The 23,420-nt window shown below is 48.5% G+C and overlaps 1 protein-coding gene, 4 non-coding genes and 1 pseudogene across 5 annotated transcripts; all 6 read right to left on the bottom strand.

The window, feature by feature from the left end:
- Positions 1 to 880: 880 nt before the first annotated feature.
- Positions 881 to 962, bottom strand: TRNAS-UGA (transfer RNA serine (anticodon UGA)). The gene has a single exon. It is a non-coding gene; the product is annotated as a tRNA-Ser (tRNA).
- Positions 963 to 4,490: 3,528 nt separating this feature from the next.
- Positions 4,491 to 6,206, bottom strand: LOC144123786 (uncharacterized; annotated as a pseudogene).
- Positions 6,207 to 8,310: 2,104 nt separating this feature from the next.
- Positions 8,311 to 9,276, bottom strand: LOC144123785 (uncharacterized). The gene has a single exon (XM_077656539.1). The coding sequence runs from the start codon at positions 9,274 to 9,276 to the stop codon at positions 8,311 to 8,313; it is 966 nt and encodes a 321-aa protein (XP_077512665.1).
- A 146-nt stretch (positions 9,277 to 9,422) lies between these two features.
- On the bottom strand, positions 9,423 to 9,504 carry TRNAS-UGA (transfer RNA serine (anticodon UGA)). The gene has a single exon. It is a non-coding gene; the product is annotated as a tRNA-Ser (tRNA).
- Positions 9,505 to 9,592: 88 nt separating this feature from the next.
- Positions 9,593 to 9,674, bottom strand: TRNAS-UGA (transfer RNA serine (anticodon UGA)). Its single transcript has one exon. It is a non-coding gene; the product is annotated as a tRNA-Ser (tRNA).
- An 88-nt stretch (positions 9,675 to 9,762) lies between these two features.
- On the bottom strand, positions 9,763 to 9,844 carry TRNAS-UGA (transfer RNA serine (anticodon UGA)). Its single transcript has one exon. It is a non-coding gene; the product is annotated as a tRNA-Ser (tRNA).
- Between the last annotated feature and the right edge of the window lie 13,576 nt (positions 9,845 to 23,420).

Genomic DNA, 23,420 nt, shown 5'->3' with positions numbered 1-23,420 from the left:
CCAGCCCGGTTGCCACTGCGTATGTGCAGACGCAGTCGCTGTCGGCGTGGCCGTAACGCCTGCATTTCGAACACTGGGGCACTTTACATTCTCGCCGAACGTGGCCCGTGCCATAACAGCGCAAGCACTGAATCTGTCGTCCAGGCGCCACAACAAGGGCCAACTCCCCGGCGACACGTAGTTGGTGAGGGAGATCGTCGACCTTCAAACCAGGTTTCAGTTTTAGGAGCACAGTTCGTGTTGTAGATCCCTTGTCGTGGACGCCTTGGACGCGCCACCGTTCCCGGGTAACTTCGGTTACCTTCCCGAACGCAGCAAAAGCCGTCCGGATGTCTTCGTCGGCCACGCCTTCCAGCATCCAGTGGAGCCGTAGCTTGACTTGTTGGTCTTCCGGATCGATGATAAGACATCGCCGTCCTTTCACTTTGAGTTCCTTGAAGGCGAGAAGCCTCTTGGCTGCTTCAGCGGTCTTGAAAGTCACAGCCCTAACGTGGTTGATTTGGTACGCCCCCAAAGCCACCACGCCAGGGAGCGTACCAGACTGGGCCAGCGCATCACGAAAATCCTCGACCCGAAAGGGCCGAACACGAACATCGCCGTGCAGAAAAAGTGTGTTTAACACCACACGTCCGGTATGTAGCTGTGGCAAGATCACCTGATAATCCGTATCTTCGTTTCCCTCGATCCTGTTTCCGCGGCCAGCAAGGGCCGCTGTCGCCGCTCCGCCGGAGCTCATGATCCTGCGTCCGTCACGCTCAGTGGCCGGAAGTAGAATGACTCGGCCACGGCTGCTGATGTCTGCGCAAAAGTGCGTTTATTCTCTGCTTTTGCACTTACCACCTGTATGCGCATAAAAAAGTGAGCCCCGCTAGCCAGGACACGCAGCCGACAGGATTCGAACCTGTGCGGGGAGACCCCAATGGATTTCAAGTCCATCGCCTTAACCACTCGGCCACGGCTGCTTTTTTTTTATTGCCGACTTAGACATTCAAAACACACAAGATAACAATTAAAACGTGTCGGCAGACCTTTGCCTGACACGGCATGTTAAAATTTTTTCAGTCTTGCCAAATCATCAAGCACATCGATCCATTTTGGCTGTTCAGGGAGGGCCTTATACGCCTCCCTAAATCGCACAACATTTTGAATGGAATGTTCCCGTACAGGTTTCACTTGTTCATCTGCATTGTTAAACTCCATTCTGGTTTTCCACAAGCTGCGAAGTCCCAGGAGCATTACTGCATCAAATGGAAAATCATATGTTTTGTGAAAAGGTAGACATCTAATGCCATATGCATCTAATGGTAGGTCTTTCTTTAAAGTTCTCTGAAGGACATCCCAGAAAAAAATGGGATCCCAACAGTCCAAAAACACATGTTCAATGGTTTCCGGTTTGTGGCACAGGAAACAGTTTGTTGACCAAGGGACGAAAAGACCTTTATCGTGCATCCACGTTTTCACTGATAAGGTATTAGTGTGGAGTTTAAAGAAAAAGGATTTGATCGCTGGCAATATTGGCATCTTCTTAACTCTTTTAAGTACATCAGCTCCTGGGCCTGCAATGAGTGGCAAACGATATATCGGCAGAGGAAGCATTGTGTCCACTAAGTCCACGTACAATTTTTTTTTCTTGACATTACACAAATACTCCATGGAAAACCGAAAATGCAGCACTCTGTACGCGAGCACAACGTCTTTAAGGTACCCTCTTATCGCACCATTTACATGTACCGAACTTACAAGAAGGTCAGGAAGAAGTCGACAAAGCCGTACTTGCATTACGGTCCGGAGGAAGAAATCATTTTCATCCCGTAGGTACATGAAACGCGAGACAACTTGTCTCAAAAATAAATGCGCCAGGCCAAGCCCACCTTTCTTCACAGAAAGAAACAAGTTTGTTCGACTCGTCCTTTCCCAGGTCGAAGCCCAAATAAAAACCGCAAATACACGATGAAGTTTTTGAATGCTTGCCCGGGAAGCACGGAGCACATTCATCACATACCACACTTTAGCAGTAAGGAACAGGTTGCAGAGAATGGCACGCGAAAACATCGATAACTGTCTCCCTTGCCATGCATCACTTCTTTCCTTGGCCCTCGATGCTTGGTGAAGCCAGTACGGATCTGGGTCCCGGTAACTGTCAAGGGGTACTCCTAAATACAACGCTGGAGTGGTGGACCAGCGCACCCGAGAATAGTGTTCAGGCGTGACGTCCCAGCCACCGTGCCAGAACCCGTTGCTCTTTCCCAGTTGATCTGGGCTCCAGTGCAGCTACAAAATTTGTGCGCTACGTTCGTTACCTCAGAAATACTTTCTGTATTTGCACAAAATACAGCGATGTCATCAGCATAAGCCAAGATTTTTACGTGCGCTGATTGCAGCCTGAAACCCGTTATGCATTCATCATTGCGGATGGCCAAGCAAAGTGGCTCAAGGTACGCCGCGAACAGCAATGGCGACAGTGGACAACCCTGTATTACAGAAGATCGCACTTGCAGGCTGCCAGTGAGTTCGCCGTTCACAACAATCTGAGTCGTACAGTTGGCGTATGCCATGCTAACACCTTCTGTTATTATTCGGCCAACATTCGCATGCTCTAGTACGGCAAACAGGACGTCATGAGACACCCGGTCAAAGGCTTTTGCCAGATCTAGTTGTATCATCGCCACTCGGCCATCAAAAGAGTCACAGCATTCTAGTATGGACCGCGCCACGTGTATGTTCGTAGCGATACTTCGACCTTTTATGCCACACGTTTGGTGCGTGCCTACAATCGTTGTTATAACACTCTGCAGTCTCTTCGCCAACACCTTCATGAAAATCTTGTAGTCGACGTTTGTGAGGCTTATCGGGCGATAAGACCCCACCATCAGGAGCTTTTCAGCATCATCGGTTTTAGGAATGAGCACTATGTGCGAAGTTGTGAACGACAGCGGAACACGTTTTTTCTCATATTTTTCAACGACAATGACTTGCAGTATCTGGGCTATTGCAGTTTTGAAAGCTTTGTAGAAAGCTGCTCCCAGGCCGTCGGGGCCAGGAGCTTTACCGGTTGGCAATGCATCTATCGCGTCCTCTATTTCTTGCAAGGAAATCGTCTGTTCGAGCCGTATTTTGATTTCTTCGTCAAGTTTCGGCATAAGTGGTAGAAATTCGCAATGGAAGCCCCTTTCCGCTTTCCGCGAATGACCCAGCATATCTTTGAAGTGATCACAGATTGTTTCCTTGATTACGCCACTGTCTGCCGGAACCCCTGCCCCAGTATTTATTTGTCGTATTTGCTTTCGGCACGAGTATCGTTTTTCATCGGATATCGCTCGTTTTGTTGGTGTTTCCCCTGCCTATAGCTGCTCAGTTCGCGCCCGAATAACTGCCGCAGTATACTTATCGGCGTCCATTTTTTCCAGCTGGGTTTCACATCCCTGATTTCATTAAAGCATGTGCCTGGTTTTGCGCTTTCTATACACGTGAGGTATTCAAGCTGTTCACGAAGCTCTGCTTCCTTTTGTTTCTCGGCATATTTCAACTGCGTACCTTTTTAAATTGCTCTTATTTTTACCCTTTGCTTAAACTCCTCCCACTCTGCAGCGAAGTTCGACGGTTGCGCTGTAATTAGCTCCTCTAGTTCTTGCTTTACTTCCTTAGCGAATCCTTCGTCCTCCAACAACTTATTATTTAATTTCCATAAATGCCAATTAAACCGCTTTTTGCTTTGCTGCCTGCCAAAGGTTGTAATCACTAGGGCGTGGTCACTGAAAGCCACAGGTCTGACATCATACAATGTGCATAGTGAAAAAAGTTCTGCCGACACATACACTCTGTCCAATCGGGCATGGCTATTGCCCTGAAAATGGGTATACCGTGTACAAGGGCCATTGGTGAAAACACACTATCTTCTAAATTATGGCCATGGACCAATTCGTTCAAGACATCAGCACTCCTATCTCTCACAAACGAACTTCTTGCACGATCGGTAGCCTGACAGACGCAGTTGAAATCGCCCAGTAGGATTAGTACTTTGTCACAGTTTAGGTATGTCTCAAAGGGGTCAAAAAACACTCTTCGCTCGGACTCCGCATTTGGTGCATACACACAAATAACTCGGAACTCAACGCCAGAGTGCAAAAAATCAACGAAAAGAAGACGGCCGCTATCACACGAGAAAAGTGACTGCACCGTAATACCGAAATTATTGCGAAGAAAAAGTACGCAGCCGCCAGAGGCACCTACAAAATGACACACACATACTTCAAAGTGCGTACGGAAAACGGACACCATACGTTCTGTAGCTTCTTGCAGGGTTCGTACAAGCTATACCGAAAAAAATTCAAGGATATTCAAGGACTTTCAAGGCCCTTCTAGGAGGTTTTCAAGCACTTGCTACGAAGCTGTATTTCGTAGTTTCGCAACACAAAAGTATTTTCAAAAATAAATATCTTTATTGCACTCAATGTAGGATAACATATCTGTCAAGACGCACTAAGGAAAGTTCAAGAGACCCCCTGAAGCGTTGCCTCAATCTCTTTGTTGAGGTTTAACAATTGCTCAACCTTAGTCTTTGCTGCTTTTCTCATAGAATTTGATTTGAATATGTAAGTGAGGTCATTGGCTGCTTCCGCCTTTTCAGCATAGTCGTCTGCTGATGCAGTCAGATCGCTAACAGCTGCTTCCAGTATCTTCCTTTTTTTATTGAGGCTTTCAAGCTGGTCCTCAGCACAGCGCTTTTTTGACTGCTTGACACATTCTTGTTCCAGCCTTTTCTGGGCTTCCAAGTAAGCATTATAATGATGCCTTGCAGCTGATACCGCCTTCCTCAAATCTTTTGTGATGACAATGTTAAAGATACCACCTGCTTTTTCCACTGCATCGCACACAATTCGTTGTGAGATGTAAGAGCGACCTTTCAAGTTCTCTACAGAGATCTGTCGGTTTATGCTAAAGCCTCTCTCAACAGTTGCCTGACCATGGCTTAGCACAAGCAAAGATTTTACAACTTTCTACAGCTCTGCATAAGAAGCATTGAACTGCAGAAGTTCACTAAAAAAGGTGTCCAGACTGGTGGCTTTCTCGAAAAGTCGCAGTTGATGTTTTTCTTGCAACAGCTCCGTGTACTCTGCAAGTACAGAGTCTCGACGCTGATCGGTCAGCCTCCCTGCCGCAATGAGTGCTTCCAACACTTTCTTGAGGCCTGCCAGGCACTCATTAGGCCTGCAGCACATTTGTCGAGGGTCAAGCGAGGAAAGGCCTGTAACCACTGTGAACCTCAAGGGGCTCTTCTCAAGGACCTTCTTCGTCACTGCGACTAGGAACTGCTTACACTCCGTCTTGAACTGAAATATATCTTTTGGACTTGCATTGAACTTCTTCAGGATTTGTTCGACTGTGTGACCAACATCCACTTTTTCCAGTGGTGTATGATTCTTTGGGTCCTCTATATCAATTTGCAGCATGCCAGTGATCCCCGTTGCTGAAGACAATGTAGAACACTTGATAAATTTTGTCATTAACTTTCTGACTATCGTCTCCAAGTCTCTCGCCAGAAGAAATAACATCGGTTTGTCTGTTTGGAATTCCATTAGGAATGGCTTCAGTGTGGCAGCAACACTAAGAGCAAAATTCAGCTTTGCCACTACTAATGTGTCCTGAATGAATTCAACAATGTTCTGGAAAGACACACACTTTGGCAGACTCACTTGCTTCTTCCTTGCGGATTCCACAAACTTCTTCACATCACTCCAGAGTTCCAGAGCTCTTTCGATGACTGCCACATTCTCAACCCAGCGATGGGCAACATATTTCAGAGGAAATACTGCCTTCCCTGTGAGTGCTGAAAAATCATGCCTCCTTGCAGGGGCATCCTCAAACAGTGCACTCAGACTGGACAAAAGGGTGTCGAGTCCCCACTTGCTCGCTATGACGCCTGCCTTGTAGGCATTGTGCACAGTGTGGAGGCTGCAAGTACCCAAGTCAAGACAGTGAACTTGAAAGTTCTGCTGCAGGTGAGATTGTAGCATCTTGAAGAACTTCAGGTTCACGTTGGGTCCGTCCATTGAGATTTGAAGAATCTTCGCCAGTGGCAACGGTTCTAGTGCACTCAGAAGTTGGTCTTTAATATCCTCAGCCGTTGCGTGCCCCATGAAAACAGAAGTGTAGTACTTCGTTACCGCCTTTCTGGACGAGTCCCAAAATCTTATATGCACGTCCATTTGCTTCTCTTGAAGGCATTCGTTAACAGACACATCGAAAAGTACGACATAGTTCTCGCACCGTTCTATATCTCGTTGCAGCGATGACAGAAAAAAAGGCCTGAGGCCGTGGCAGGTTATGTAAGCACATTTCTTCTCAACACATGAGAAGCCTTTAGCGATCTCGCTATCAGGAAACATGCGTTTAAACAACTCGCCTGCTTCCGACGACGATCTGTAGGAGCAGTGGGTTGTGACTAACTTCAGCGTCCATAAAATTTCCGCATCTGTCACCAGCTCGTTTACCTTGCACGCGATGTTGACGTCAGACGACTGCGATGGAGTATCTACGTGCCGCGCGCTTGCGCTAGCGGAAAAATACTCGCGCACCGAACCTGCCGCTGCTCTCTTCATACAGGCGCTGTGCTTTGCACTCTTCATGTGGCTTTTCAGTGCAGACTCGCCCATAGCAACAAGGTCGAAGCACTTCCCGCAAGGTTTGCATTTTGCTCGATATATACGGAAAATACAAAAGGGAAGACTCTCCATCGCAGTTAATGATGTCAAATAAAATTCCTACGCTAGAAGTCCGCCGAAAGATTAATAGATTGGTATTCTTGTTTAATAGTTTAACAGGTAAAAATAAATTGAAGCTACCGGAGTGCATTAAGCGTCCTCTAGTGAGAAAGACTCGGAACGTTCTTGAACATTCACTTACTCCCCTTTTCGCCAAAACTAACAGTTTTAAATACAGTTTTTTCCCTAGAACAGTGCAAGATTGGAATTCGCTACCGGAATCTGTTTTTTCCTCGCAAAATTTTTCTGATGCGTTAAATCGTCTATTTACCTGCTAATATTGATTATATGTATGTTTTGTATACGTGTGCTGCTGATATTGTATAAGTTTATTGTTTGGTTTATTCTTTTGGTATCCGTGCGCTGCTAACATTGTATAAATTTATTCTTTTGGTTTTATTCTTTTGGTCTCCGTGTGCTGCTAATATTGAATAACTTTATTCTTTTGGTTATGTATCATTATATGTTCACTCCTGCTTTGGCCAAGCAGTGGCCTGCAGTATTATGAAATAAATAAATAAATAAATGTGGATTCGTAGCATCCGGTGCCACCCAATCCTTGTAGGCGCTGTTACTGAGCCACGCGCTTTAAAATGTACACTTTCCGGGGATTTCTGCGGATCGCGGGATTGCTGCAGTCACACGCAGAGAACTGTCTGAACACACGGCAGCAGAGAGTAAACGTCAGCGTACGCACGTGCAACGCAAAACCACGAGACGCCGAACCAACGGCCGGTGATGTCGATGGCGATACGGCCGTACACTTTTGAACGGGCGATCACGCCACCTCAATGTGGCCAGCTGTCTAAAGGGCTCCACCAAACTTGTCAAACTTTCAAGAAATTTCGTGTAACGGTCAGTAGAAAAACTATGCGCTGAGAAAATAATCATTTTTCCACTTTATGCACGGGTTTCGCACCGATTTTTTTTGTGTATATCACGATTTCCATCCCGCACAGGAAATTTCAAGGACTTTCAAGGGTTAAAAAAAAATTAAGCACTTTCAAGGGCCTTGAAAACGCAATTTCCAAATTCAACGGTTTCAAGGACCTGTGCGCACCCTGTTCTTGGCTTTCAATTTTAGTTTCTTGTATTGCAACTACGTGCAGATCGTTGTCTAGAAGAAGGCGACTGAGCTGGCATTGTCGCCTTCTTGCTGCAAGGCCTCGCACGTTTAAAGTGGCTACACGCAGTGCGTCAGTTAAAATGAGAGCCATATCGAGAAAAAAAAACGCCTTATTTTATGGTGTCTGCCTTCGCGCCACGCCTAAAAAAAAAAAAAAATCCCCAGACCCCAGAACGGGCTCTAGGCATGAAACTACGGAGGCGGTTTCCCCGCCTGCCGTGTTTCGGACGAAGTGTTCGGCCGCGGCTTCAAGGTCGGCCGCCTCGTACCTGCGGCTTTGGACGGCGGCTGTATTCGGCTTTGCCGTCCTGGTGAAGCGCCGTGTTGTCGCCGTCGTCGTGCGGGCGCTTTCCCGCCGCCAGGCTAGCCGCTCCAGAAGACATGTCCATGCTCTCAGGGTCAGGAGGAATGTAAGGAGCCCCATTAACCACTGAGGATTTCCCCCTCGCCCTCCGACCTCGGGAGCACTTCCTGACGAGGCGCTGGTTCACGTATTGTGACGCCCGCATCAGCAACAACTTTCTCCTGTTGCGGTGTCTCCAAGGTTTTCTTTGCCTCGCCCGCTGCTTTCTCAGTCGTAGTGGCAGACGTCTCTTCCATATCCGCCGCGTCCATGAGCAAGGCTGAAGCGTCCTGAGTGTTAACGGACCCGGTGACTTTTGCGTAGGTACGCTCGCACTGGCTGTCCTCGTGGCCGAACCGTCGACAAGCACCGTACCGCGGTATGCGGCACTCCCGGCGTATGTGGCCCGTGCCACGGCAGCGAAGGCAGAGCGGAGCCCTGCCCGGCACGACCACGAGAGCCAGCTCACCGGCGACGCTCACCTGGTGCGGAATGTCGTCGAGCTTCACTCCCGGTTTCAGCTTCAGGGTGACGAGCCTTGTAGTGGAGCCTTTGTCTGCCATACCCTGCACTCGCCACCGCTCGCGGGCAACGTCAGTCACCTTGCCAAATGCCGCGAAGGCGAGCTTCACGTCGTCGTCAGGAACACTGTGCAAAAGCCAGTGGACTTTCATGCGCACGTCTTGGTTAGCTGGGTCGATGACGAGACACCGGCACTTTTTCACAACCAGCTCACCAGCACTCACAATTTTTTTCACGGCGTCTTCATCCTTAAACGTAACCGCCCACATGTGGCTCATCCTGTAGGCTCCGATGGCGATTACTTCCGGCAGGAGCGATAACTCAGCCAGAACATCGCGGAAATCTTCCACCCGGTATGGGCGTGCCCTGATATCACAGTGCAAAAAAACTGTGTTGGCAACGAAACGCCCTGTAGGCAAACTCGGTAGAACTACCTGGTATTCAGCACCTGTTGAAGAAAAAGCACCAAAAGACCTGTTTCCGCGGCCCGGCTGGGCCGCTGACGCCGCTCCGACGGAGCTCATGATAACGCGTCCGTTCGCTAGCGCGGCCGGAAGCAGAATCCCACTCGGCCACGGCTGCTGATGTCTGCGTAAAAGTGCGTTTATTCGCTGCTTTTGCACTTACCACCTGTGTGCGCATCAAAAAGTGAACCCCGCTAGCCAGGACACGCAGCCTACAGGATTCGAACCTGTGCGGGGAGACCCCAATGGATTTCAAGTTCATCGCCTTAACCCCTCGGCCACGGCTGCTGATGTCTGCGTAAAAGTGCGTTTATTCGCTGCTTTTGCACTTACCACCTGTATGCGCATCAAAAAGTGAACCCCGCTAGCCAGGACACGCAGCCTACAGGATTCGAACCTGTGCGGGGAGACCCCAATGGATTTCAAGTTCATCGCCTTAACCACTCGGCCACGGCTGCTGATGTCTGCGTAAAAGTGCGTTTATTCGCTGCGTTTGCACTTACCACCTGTATGCGCATCAAAAAGTGAGCCCCGCTAGCCAGGACACGCAGCCGACAGGATTCGAACCTGTGCGGGGAGACCCCAACGGCTTTCAAGTCCATCGCCTTAACCACTCGGCCACGGCTGCTGACGTCTGCGTAAAAGCGCGTTTATTCTCTGCTTTTGCACTTACCACCTGTATGCGCATAAAAAAGTGAGCCCCGCTAGCTAGGACATCGCCTTAACCACTAGGCCGCGGCTGCTTTTTTTCTTTTTTATTGCCTGGCTTTGGTCCATAACATTTAACCCAAAAACACTCAACCAAAAACACCCAGAACGCTATGTATGTATATCCGACACTGTCGTGGTCAGCCAGGAAGAGCCTGGCCTCGTCATATTAAAATTCACGTAGCATACGGAGCGGCTCTAGTCTTGAGAGCCTGTCGTTAGGCTCCACAGCGGCCTTCTGGATGGCAAGAAAGCAGCCCATTCGTTCCCGAAGATAAATTCGGGCAGGTCGAGCGTCTTTATCACAATAATAGCCTGCCATTCTGGAGCGCCATATACAGTGCTGGCTAAAAAGCTTTATGAGATCAAATGGTACCCCATCCTCATTATCAGTGCTTAAATAACCAATTCCACGAGCGTCAAGTGGTAGCTCTCTCTTTAATGTCCTTTGTAATACATCCCAAAAAGAAGCCCCTTCCCAGCAATGAAAAAAACATGGTCTATTGTTTCGGGCTGTTTACAAATTAAACAGTTCGATCCACACGGTAAAAAGAAATTCTTTTCCTCTAAAAACTTTTTAACTGGTAGCGAGGAAAAACGCTAAGGCGCCCGTGTGCTGTGCGATGCCAGTGAACGTTTAAGATCCCCAGGTGGTCGAAATTATTTCAGAGCCCTCCACTACGGCACCTCTTCCTTCCTTTCTTCTTTCCCTCCCGCCTTTATCCCTCCCTCTACGGCGCGGTTCAGGTCTCCGCCGATATATGAGACAGATACTGCGCCATTTTCTTCCCCCCCCCACAAAAAAAACAATTATTATTAATAGCGTCCCGGTGTGTAGCTTAAAGAAGAAGGTCTTTACTCCTGGTGGCACCTGCATTTTCTTTACCCTTTTAAAACATCACCTCCCGGGCCCCCGCTTTACAAGGCCCTGTATATGGGCTCTGGGAAAACAATATCGCAAAGAACATGGTACAACTTTTTCCTTCTAGTTTTGTACAAAATAATCACTGGAGAAACGTGGAGAAACAAACCTAAAACTGCTACATTCTTTTTGTATTAACCGAAAGTTCCACCTGAGAGCTCTTCTGTGGATAAAACAACAACAACAAAAAAAAAGACCCCGACAGCAATAGCCGCAGCCTCACTTGGCACACGGTGCGCAAGAACGGGTCTGTGACGTCGCGAAAAAACAAAAAAACGGTTGACCAGCTGCCTTAAAAAGAGGTGCCCTAGCCCCAGCCACCCGTCTTTTACCCGCTGGAACAGGTTCCTTCGGCTGCAACATTTCCATTCGGAAGCCCATATGATGACGGCAAAAATCCGGTGTAGCTTCTGAATGTTCACGCTAGAGCAATGCAAAACCTGCATCACATACCAGAGCTTGCTAATAAAAAAAAGGTTGCAGACTGTAGCTCTGGCGAAAATTGAGAGGTCGGTGCCTTTCTATTTTCCATCTGTCACGTGCTTCTTTAGTTTCCTCTTTCCAATACTCCTCGCTTTCGCCATAAGCATCGAGCGGAACGCCCAAATTTTTGCCCGGGGTCGTCGCCCATGGTACGTTGGCGAAATGGACTGAGTGGGATGGCCACCATTCATGCCAGAGTCTAAGGCACTTGGACCAGTTAATCCTGCTACCGGTGACTTCGCTGAATTCGCGTACACACCCGACAGCTTCGCTTATGCTCCCCTGATCAACCGTGAATACTGCAACGTCATCTGCATAAGCCAGCAGCTTAACTTCAGCTGCTTGTAACCTAAAGCCATTAATGCTATTGTTTTCTATTATTTTAATACACAGCGTTTCGGTGTAAATAAAAAAATAAAAGAGGGCTGATGGGGCAGCCCTGACGCACCGAACGCTGCACGCTAATGGGGGCCCCCAGACTCTCAATCTTGTCGTGCAGTTTCGATACGCCAGGGCTACACCCTCACTGATAACTGAACCGACGTTCACATCTTCTAAAACGGAAAACAAGATTTCATGAGAAACACAATCAAATGCTTTTTCGAGATCAATCTGAAGCATGGCCACTAGCTCATTAATGTCATCGCAGCTTTCAAGTACACTGCGCGCTTTGTGAATGTTGGAAAAAATCGACCGCCCTTTTATTCCACAAGTCTAGTGGGGTCCAACAATATCCGATATTACTGTGTGCAGTCATCGCACCAATACCTTAATAAAAATGTTGTAGTACACATTAGTGAGTGCTATCGGTCGATATGCGGTAACCAATTGTAGTTTTGTCTATATCATCAATTTTAGGTATGAGTACTGTATGGGAAGTCCCAAAAGACGGAGGCAATACGTTTATTCTATATGCTTCATTAAACATTGTACACAGCACCGGGGCAACTTCATACTTAAATTCTTTATAAAATGCCGCACTGAATTCATCTGGTCCTGGTGATTTTCCGAGGTTTAATTCATCGACCGCGCGCTCTAGTTCGCTTTGAGTTATAGCTAGTTCCATTTTCGTTTTCCTTTCTTCGCCCAGCCGTGGCATTGCACCAAGAAAGTGATGCTTAAAGTGATGCTTTTTCTTTATACCGAATACGAGTTGCCCTTTCTATTGCTTTGATTTTTAAAGATTCATTACTTAGCTCCCGCTGTTGCCAAATCTTCAAGTTTTTGCACGGGTTTATTTTTCCTATTTCCTCCTTTACTGCTCTGTAGTATCCAATCAAATCAAATTCATTTATTTCACCACACACACACACACACACACACACACACACACACACACACACACACACACACACACACACACACACACACACACACACACACACACACACACACACACACACACACACACACACACACACACACACACACACACACACACACACACATATATATATATATATATATATATATATATATATATATATATATATATATATATATATATATGGTAGGAGCTCTTGGGCAAAACGCTGCTCGGGGCAGCTTGCGAGGCCCAAGTGACCATAACAAGGTAAAGCTGTGCAGATACATGATTGCAATATGGCAAGAAAACAATATTATATGCAATGTTATATACAAGGAAAACACGGCTTGTGTATACAATACAAAAATTGACTCTGTATAGAAGTGAGCATATTACACGTTCAAAAACCAACTATCGTAGGCGACGTAATTGGTATTTGTATCAGTATTTGATAAAGAAACACAATGTGATCAAAAGCTGGACTGAAATTTAGGTTTTTACAGTGCATTTAGAACTTGTTCCCGCAAGTCGTTTCTTGTGGGCTTAGCGTTAAATTTAAACTTGTTTAACAGTGAGGGGAGGTTACGCTTCAATGACTGGTTCTTATAAATTGTTCAGAAACGGGGAACGTGCCAGTTTTCTATGTTCCTTGTGGATACGACCGGTTCGTGGGGCTGTAGTGATGCGGCAACAATTAAAAAGTCACGAAATGAATTAGACAAAGAGAAGTATGTACGCAAAAATTCTGAAATCGTATAATGAAAAGACAGGAATGACCTTATAGGTTGCGAAAAGCGGGCCGGTATGTGCTAAGCGTTCATGATTCCCGATGTATCGTATAATTTCCTTTTGGATTGTAAATTTTTTTTTGTTTATTTGTGTTGGTTGTGGTGCTCCAGACAAGTTTACAATAGTTGATATGTGAAGCAAATAAGGCATGGTATATTTGGAGCTTAACACGTGTTGGAAGGAAAGTGCGACAACGCGAGACGACTCCAGCTACAGCGGAGGTTTTTTTACATATATTAGCAACATGCAAATCCCAGCTTAATATGCTGCTGAATGTCACTCCAAGTATTTTAATTGATTCTACGATACAAATATTCTGTGCTTCATAGGTTATGAAATTATTTGATTGAAAGGTATTATTTTTGCTCTGAATACCATTAATTTAGTTTTTCTCCGATTTATTTTCAGTCCATTCGATTGCGACCAGGAGGATAAATTCATAAGAAAGTCTTGACATTGTCTAATTAACACGTCTGTATCCGGACCAGCCATAAGTATAGAACAGTCATCGGCGTATATGACAAATTTTGCTGACCTACTGATGAGGACAATGTCTTTAATCAACATATTAAATAAGATAGGTCCTCAAGAGGCTACCTTGTGGTACATCCTTACTAACTGGCAAAAAACTTGATTGGTGTTTCCCCGTACATACCATTTGTGTTCTGTTCATTAAGTACGACTTCATTATTTCAAGAGGTGTTCCGCGAATTCCATACCGGGACAGTTTAGTTAGGAGGATGTTATGGTTTAGGCAGTCAAATGCTTTTGTGAAATCTACAAAGAGGTCAAGTGTAAAGTAATTTTTCTCAATATTTTCCAGAACAAATTCCTTAATTGTCAGTAGCGCAGTTTCGGTACATCTTCCAGCTCTAAAGCCATGTATTTCTTTGTAGAAAATATTTCTGACTGTAAAATACTTCAAAAAAACGAGCGAACATAATTTTTTCTGCTCCTTTCGAAAAAAACGAAAAAATACTTATTGATCTGTAATTAGTAGGGGTGTTTCTCTCACCACCTTTGTATATGACAAACTCTGGATCGCTTCATTTCATCGAGAAAAATTTCAGTTTCAAGAATTAAAATAAAAATATGCACAAGTACAGGCAGAAGCAAATCTAAAACATATTTTATGGGTTTGATTTGTAAGTTGTCGCAGTCTAAAGCAGCAGAGTTATTTAGCTGACTGAATGCTGTGTACACTTTCGTTAAGTCAGTTGTTTGGAGGAAAAAGCTGTCATTTGAGTTGAAGGCTATATCCTATTTCTGTGTCGCGGGGGGTATCGTGTGACCTATACTGATGAAGTGTTGGTTAAAGTAATCAGCGAGCGACTGACCAGTGTATTCTTGCACGTCAACAACGATGCTATCAGAGTTTGAGTGTGAACCACTTCGGCCCAAGACTTTATGACATTCTAGGCAACGTTACAGTGTTTGCTTGAAACATTAGAGAATAGCTGGTGATAATACGCGAACTTAGCCAGCCTTAGGTCAGCACTGAATTTATTTCTGAACTTCTTGAAATTTTGGAGTGATTCTGCAGTGCGCGTGCGCAAAAAAGCATGATATAGAGTGTTTTTATGCTTTATCATTTGCGCGTGATATCTCGTCAGCCACGGTTTTTTTTTCTCCGATGGTTTACCAGCTTTAAAGGGAAAGTGCTTTGAGTATATACGTGCAAACGTTTTGATAAAAATCCGAATATGCCTCTGCCGCGTTCGTTTTTTCTAGTACAAAAGTCATCGTCGTGAAGAAGCGTGTAGTTTAGCTTCCACATTTCCCAAGAAAATGCCTTGCTTCGCTTCACACTTCCTAGGCAGCACTCAACTAAACAGTGGTCTGTGAATTAAAGAAACTCCCACAACTTCATAATGATTGAATTCAGGGGCAAGGTCAACTGATGGGTAAATGCGGTCCAGCCGTGCATGGCTTGAGCCCTGAAAATGAGTGAACTTCACTGCCCGCGCACCCTCAAGACTGTGGGGGTTTTAACGGGGAGATAAATACGCTCTCCCCACTCAATCGCAGCTGACACGGTTCAAAGCCGCCCGGACCCCACCCCGTGATCGCGTACGCTACCGAGCGCTCGCCGACCACGGCGGGCCTTGCTCTGAGGGAACAAAGGAACGGCACATTGGCTGACACAAACAGGCATTTCTTGCTACAGAAACAATAACGCCAGCTAGCAACAAGGTACGCTAATGAATCAAGGTCGTCCGACTCACCAGCAAGGTTCCGAGCGAATGTTCGCCCGCGCTAGGGCAAGGGATATATACTCCGAGGCCGGACAGGACGAGTACGGGAGCCTGTCTCCCCGTCGCTTCCTCGCCCCGCCGGCGAACAGCGGAGCCGCGAGCGACGCGTCCGCTCAGGCCGACGATCCCAGCCGAAGCCGCCCTTGCCCCCTCTGCCGCGTGCCGGCTTTGGCAGTCTCCGCGCAACAATGCTGGCGCCCTCTCTTGCCAGTTAATGTAACTCACAAGGGAATGCGCTCAGCCTCGAGGTGAAACCGCCGCTGCACGGTGCCTCGCGGGAAAGCAAACTCAGGGGGCTGCAGGGCAGGTCCCCACATCCCCCCAACCTTAAATAGACCCACGCGCCTGAAAGTACATGCTACGGAGGAGTCTCCTGGTCTTCATGTCCTTGAGGCACGTCTTGCAGCGGAGGTCACGCCGACAGCGTCCACGCAGACTTCCGCGGTATTCCGAAGGCGGCGTGAAGGTCTCCGCTGGGACGACTCTCATGGCCCGCGGACTACCGTGTCCGCAGGCCCGCGAATCGAAGGCCGGTAGGAAAACTGCAGGCCAGGATCCTGCAGTAGTCGCCAGGGCAGCAGCAGCCGGAGGTGACTGCTGACTGGTCTCGCCACAGCTGCCCCGGATGGATGCGGCGAACAGGATACAGGCCGCTCCGTCGCAGCAGGTGGCAGCGAGACGATGTGCACCGGACAGCAAGCCTGGGTGGCTCCACCGAATCTGCAAAATTGCCGAAACGCTCTCGGCGTGCCTTTAACTTAGGTCACGGGAGGGGAAACGGCATCCGCAAGGGCTTCGTGGCACAATGCCTAACTCGCTAGCAAAACGTGTCGGAGGCTGTGCAAACGCAAAGTTCGAGTGAACAAAGCCCTTTCTTGAGTTGAACGAGACTGCTCAGTTCGTACGAGGTTACCAAAAAAAAACCGGGCGGGCAGCACAGTGCTCCCCCCTCTCAACGACACGGTCCGGTGGTTGCGTCTTTTTTAACGTGGTGCAGGCAGCCCCGAAAGCCTCAGGCCTAACTACCACTCCGACAACGACTGTGACCGCAACAAAGACCCGAAACGGGTTATGTGCGCGCAGCCGCGAGGAGACGTCAGCTTTGTGGGCTGGTCCTACCCTGCTCACTGCACAAAGCAGCTTCTGAGCGGTCGGCGCCCATCGTATCGGGCGGTGTCGGAGTGCCCGGTGCCGAGCTGCAATACCAGCGAGCTCGTAGCGGCACCCGTGGCCCCAGGCCACCCGGCTCCCGGAGCCGCGACTCCCAGAGTCGAAAAAGAGACAGTAGAGAAAATATATACAGAAACTCTGACCACCCACGCGGCTTCCGTACTCACTCGCTTCGGGCTCGGCGACTCCGCGGGCGCTAGGCCTGGCGCACCCTCGATGCGGACCAAGTGATTCTCGCGAAGAATCTCAAGGAAAAAAAAAATGTGCTGAGTATGTCGAAAAGTTCAAACATGCTGCAGCGCAATACACCTCGCACTCAAGAAAGCATGCCGCAGGTCCTAGCGATCAAAATTCACTCTAGGCCTAGCACTTGTCAAGTCCGGACAAAGAGCGTTCCTCGAACCGAACCGACAGTCGTCCAATGTTCCAAGAGCAGGCCCCACATTGGGCTGCCAGATGTGAGGTTGAATTGGGGAGATAAATACGTACTCCCCACTCAATCGCGGCTGACACGGTTCAAAGCCGCCCGGACCCCACCCCGTGATCGCGTACGCTACCGAGTGCTCGCCGACCACGGCGGGCCTTGCTCTGGGGGAACAAAGGAACGACACATTGGCTGACACAAACAGGCATTTATTGCTACAGAAACAATAACGCCAGCTAGCAACAAGGTACGCTAATGAATCAAGGTCGTCCGACTCACCAGCAAGGTTCCGAGCGAATGTTCGCCCGCGCTAGGGCAAGGGATATATACTCCGAGGCCGGACAGGACGAGTACGGGAGCCTGTCTCCCCGTCGCTTCTTCGCCCCGCCGGCGAAGAGCGGAGCCACGAGCGACGCGTCCGCTCAGGCCGACGATCCCAGCCGAAGCCCCCCCTGCCCCCTCTCCCTCGCGCGGGCTTTGGCAGTCTCCGCGCAGCAATGCTGGCGCCCTCTCTTGCCAGTTAAGGTAACTCACAAGGGAATGCGCTCAGCCTCGAGGTGAAACCGCCGCTGCACGGTGCCTCGCGGGAAAGCAAACTCAGGGGGCTGCAGGGCAGGTCCCCACAAGACATTCAGCCACATCCTCGAGGTTTCCGTTCTCAATCATTGGCATCAACACTTCAGTGCTCCTGTCTCGAAACCCCCTGATGCTTCACTTATCGCGCGCATTAAGGACAAAATTGAAGTCGCCTAAGACAATGAGCTGCCTCTCCGTGCATGAAGTACTTTGGTTTGGGCTATAGTTGGTGCTAGTTTTAATGTGTTGAAGTTTTCTCTGCAGAGTTGGTTGTTCCTGGATGTGTTTGAACAGTGAAACGAGAATTCTGTAGAATCCAATACTCTTAGTTCTTTGACGCTGTGAGGATTTCTCGAAGGTTTTAAGTTTTGACACTTGTTTTAGCACTTTGACGCTGAGAGGATTTCTCGAAGCTTTTTTAAGTTTTCTTGTCCACCATTTTTTCCCGAGTTTGTTGTTGGTCATTCATTCATTATCGCACGATGTGTTAAAGCAAGAATTTTGATATTGCGATCGGTTTGCCTTGGCCAAGCGCGCGTCTTTTTTGTGAGGATGAATTGCTTTCCTGTTGGTTTTGCGCTCGGATAATCTTGGGACTCAGTCCAAAAAAAGTTTGCTTTTATCAGGAGTGTAGTGCTGAATGCATGAATTTATCTTCCGGTCTGTTAGAAGGAGCACCTATTTCCTGAATTCTGATGTTTGCAATATCTTATTCTTGTGTGATAGGCTTCTGCGATACGGCTCGGGTGCTTCATAAAATGTAAGGGTTTGGGCTAATAAACCTCAGTTGCAAGTTGGCGCCTGTCCTGTTGTGTTCTTGTGCCTCTTTCGTCATTGTTCTTTTCGCGCCGTCCTGACATCATCCAGAATCTCTTTGCAAACGCGCTCTTGGAGGCTTTGGAAAAAAGCAGCTCTTTCCTCAACCACATTCGCGCGTACACAGTAACAATGCGTCACTCAATGCTGTTCAGAGAAAAATCGAGGACAATACACCGGTCAGACACGCACGAAAAATAAGCCTGCACCTCTAGCCCCGGCATCTTCGTTACAAAGAGCACGCAACCAGCCGATGTCCACACTGCATGACTAACGACAGCAAAAAATCTTGTCGTGAAGCGTCGCACCATGCTGTCGGTTCCTTCGTTGCCGTCCACTTTCGTCTCCTGCACGGCCAATACATCTATCTCGCGCTGCGTAATAAGTCGGTGCACCCGACCTTCTTTTTTCCTAGTCGCCAGACCCCTGCCATTTAGTGTAGCGACTTTAAAGGTGGAGGCGGAAGCCATTTTTACACAAGAGGAAGGACCCAACAGCATGGTGCTTGCCTCCCACGTACAGCGCGCGGCTAGACACCACTGTTGCCGCCGGTATCATCCGGCGGAAGAACATCGGCCTGGGGTACCTTATCGGCGGCCCGTTAGTCAGCCGAAAAGTTTGGGCGCGGCCGGAACTTCGGACGCCGGGCTTGAGCCGTCTTTGCAGGGGGTTCCTCGACGCCGGTGGCTACCACCTTGTCCCCTTCGGGGCTGGTCTGGTCGTGGGGGCACTTCGCCGGGGTGGTGACGGAGGGCGTGACGCTAGCTGTGCGGGCGCCGCTCGTCTTGTGGTGGTCCTCGTTGGTGTCCTTTTCCTTGGTGGGTGCGCCTCTCGCCGCGTTCGAGAAGCCGAGTGAGTCTGCTGACGGTTACTGTACATGAAATGTTAAAATACGTCCTCCCAGATTTGGTGGAGCGTTTTCTACCTGTCAGAAATCTTGGTAGAATACCCGTAGTTATAATAATGCTACTGCGCCTGCACAGTCTGTGGAAAGTACATATGGCAGTCCGGAATGCAGACTTTGATATTCACCCTGCGAGGAAGTACTTAATTGAGAGCATTTTATATGTCATGGATGCACTCAAATCCCAAAATAATCCCACAGAATGGATTGGTGTAATGGATGAACTCGCAAACTTGAAACGTTTTAATGAGTTCGACCACGCCAGCTGATGTGCTCGGAGCTGTGCATTTCTCCTCTCTTTTTGTACCTATAACCTGTATGCGAATAAAAAAGTGAGTCCGGCAGCTAATATGCGCAGCCTACAGGATTCGAACATGTGCGGGAAGGAACCTATTGATTTAGAATCCGTCGCCTTAACCACTCGACCACGACTGCGGATGTGCTCGGAGCTATGCATTTGTTTTCTCCTTTTGCACCTGTGACCTGTATGCTAATAAGAAAAGTGAGCCCGGCAGCTAGTACACGCAGCCGACAGGATTCGAACCTGTGCGGGGAGACGCCAATTGATTTCGTGTCCTCCGCCTTAACCACTGGGCCACGACTGCTTTTTTTTTCTTTATTGCCTAATTTTACATAGAAACGAAACAATTTTCACATCAGTGTTAAAACTGCGACAGCGACACGTTGGCCATCACGAAAGGCTTAAAATCTCTTCAAACACACAAGTTCGTCTAGAGAGGTAATCCACTCAGGTGGATCGGGTAGTGCCCTGTATGCTTCTCTAAGGTGCACCACACTTTCAATGAAGTTTTCGCGCACAGGACGTGTATTGAGATCTGCATGTCGAACTTGCATCCTCGTTTTCTACAGGCTGCGGAAGCCCAGGAGCTTGATTAAATCCAAAGCGATGCCCTCAACTGGTAGAAACCGTATCCCATAGGGGTCTAAAGGAAGTTTTTTCAGTGTTCTTTGGAGGACGTCCCGATGAAAGACTGGGTTCTAACAGTCCAGAAAGACGCGCTCTATTGTTTCAGGCTTCTTGCAAAGAAGGCAGTTTGTTGTCCAAGGAACGAAAGTACCTTTTTCATGCAACCAAGTTTTAACTGGTAGTGTGTTGGAATGTAGTTTAAAAAAGAAAGTTTTAACTGAGGGTCTGACTGGCATCCTTTTCACACGTTTTAAGAAGTCTTGTCCAGGGCCTCCACGGTGCGGTTAACGGTACATTTTCAATGAAATCATCACATCCACAAGATCCTTATAGAGTTTCCGTTTACACACATTGCTCAAGCAATCCATTGAAAAACGCGCGTGCAACATTCTGTACGACAGGACAACTTCGCGCATGTAACCTGTATTTGCGCCACCCATATTCTCAATGGAGGACACTAAAATCTGAGGGAGCATGTTTCGCAGTCGTGCCTGGATGACAGTCCGCAAGAAGGCGTCTCCCTGGTCGCGAAGAAAAAATAGCGTGAAACAACCTGTCGCAAAAATAAATGCACAAGCCCCAACCCACCAGCCTTTACAGGAAGAAACAAATTGGTTCTGCGACATTTTTCTCACGTTGATGAACACATGAAAACTGCAAAGACGCGATTCATTTTCTGGATGCTAACCCGAGCAGCCGAAAGCACATTTATAACATACCATATCTTGGCAACAAGGAATACATTACACACAAAAGCACGCGAAAACATTGACAGTGGCTTACCTTGCCATCCATTTGTCTTCTCTCTCGCCCTCTCTGCTTCGTCGCCCCAGTAATGGGTGGGATCACGGTGGAAATTAAGTGGCACACCCAGATACTTAGTCGGCAAGTTCGACCAATGCAAACGAGAAAAGTGCTGAGGTGTGACGTCCCATTCGCCGTGCCAAAATCCTGCACTCTTTCCCCTTTGCAGCCTGTCTATTGACAGAATTTTTCCGCAACAGTGGTAGCTTCTTGAACACTTTCTCGGTTTGAACAAATCACCGCAGTGTCATCTGCGTACGCCAGTAATTTCACATGCGCTGAATGCAGCCTAAAACCACTTATACGGTCGTTATTTATGATCGCCAAACAGAGAGGCTCGAGATAGGCTGCAAACAATAAGGATGACAGAGGGCAGCCTTGTCTTACTGACGATCTCAGGCAAATGCTATCAGTGAGCTCCCCATTAACAATAATTCTCGTCGTGCAGTTCGCATACGCCATTCTAACGCCCTCCAAAATGACGCGGCCAACGTTTGAGTGTTCCAATAACAGAAACAGGGCGTCATGCGAAACCCGATCGAAGGCTTTGGCGAGGTCCAGTTTGCATCATTGCCACATGGGCACCAATCATGTCATAGCATTCAAAAACTGTCCGTACAACGTGTACGTTTGTTGCGATGCTACGGCCTTTAGTGCCGCACGTCTGGTGTGGCCCAACTAGATTTGCTATCACACTTTGTAGCCTTTTGGCCAGTACTTTCATGAATATTTTGTAATCCACGTTGGTGAGGCTTAGCGGGCGATAAGACCCCACCAACAAGCGTTTTTCTGGAACCTCAGACTTTAGAATTAAAACGATGTGCGAGCTGGTAAATGACAGAGGAACTCATACGCTTCGACTAGCACTCTGAGCAGAATGAGGGCGACTGGGAGCCTAAATGTTTTGTAGAATGCATCGTTGAATGCTTTGTAGAATGCAGTTTTTAAGGGGCGAAAGGTGCCTCGGAACTCACAGCGCCTGAAGTGTCTATGTAGTGCTCTTTCATCCAGCCATCCGCAGGTGCCTTGAAAGTCAAGCAGCTGTCGGCATGTCTCAGGGCAACAAGCACACACACTGTCATCACCGTCGTCTTGCTCTCGTAGCCGCCGCCTCCCCCCTCCCCCCTCCACAACCCGGAAAGTGGAACCGCACTGCAAGGGAGGCGGTTTTCCCGCCTGCCTCGGCTCACTCGGGAGGTTCGGACGAGGTATAATGGTGGGTCGCCTCATACCGGCTGTTTTCGACGGTGGTTCCTCGCTGGCACTGGCGTCGGGCTGCTCGCCGTCGGCGTTTTTTTTCCTCGCGCGAGCGCTTTCCTGCCAGGCAGGCACCAACGCCAGCTTATCACCGAGAAATGTCCATTGAGTCCATCTCGGTAGACACGGAGTTCGAGTCGCCCGTCGGGAGCTCCTTCGAAACATCTTTAGGCGCCGCACTCTCTTCTTGCCCAGCATCTTTCTTCACACTTGGAGTTGTGCTTTCGCTGGCGCAGGGCTCTGCCGCTACCTGAATATCAAGGGTGGGTTTCGTGAGTATCGCAGCGGGTTTTCCTGCCTGCGAGGCCTTTTCTGCTTCCGCCTCATGCATGTATAGCTCTATGACCTGTCACCATTCCCTGGGCCAGTTACACTGGCATAAGTGCGAGGACACTGGCTTTCTTCGTGTCCGAACTGTCGGCAGGTTCCGCAGCGAGGAATGCGACACTCACGCCGAATATGACCTGTGCCGCGGCAGCGCAGGCAAAGCAGAGCCCTGCCAGGCGCAACCACAAGAGCCAACTCGCCGCTGCCGCTAACTTGGTGCGGAAGGTCATCCAGCTGGACATTGGCATTCAACTTAAGGGTCACAAGCCTCGTTGTTGAGCTCTTGTCGGAGACGCCCAGTGCTCGCCACCGCTCCCTTGAAATGTCGGTCACCTTCCCGAATGCTGCGAAGGTGAGCCGCACATCGTCGCCCGGTACACCGTGAAGGAGCCAGTGAAGCTTCATCCGGACATCTCGATTGGCAGGATCAATGACAAGTCACCGGCGTTTTTCACTCGCAGGTCACCCTCACTGACGATTTTCTTCACAGCGTCGGCGTCCTTAAAGGTCACGACCTACACATGGTTCATGCGAT

Source organism: Amblyomma americanum, chromosome 3 (genome assembly GCF_052857255.1).
Source record: "Amblyomma americanum isolate KBUSLIRL-KWMA chromosome 3, ASM5285725v1, whole genome shotgun sequence".
Classification (NCBI taxonomy): Eukaryota; Metazoa; Arthropoda; class Arachnida; order Ixodida; family Ixodidae; genus Amblyomma; species Amblyomma americanum.
Note: the sequence above shows the minus strand (reverse complement) of the source record. Positions and strands in the feature narration are given on the sequence as shown.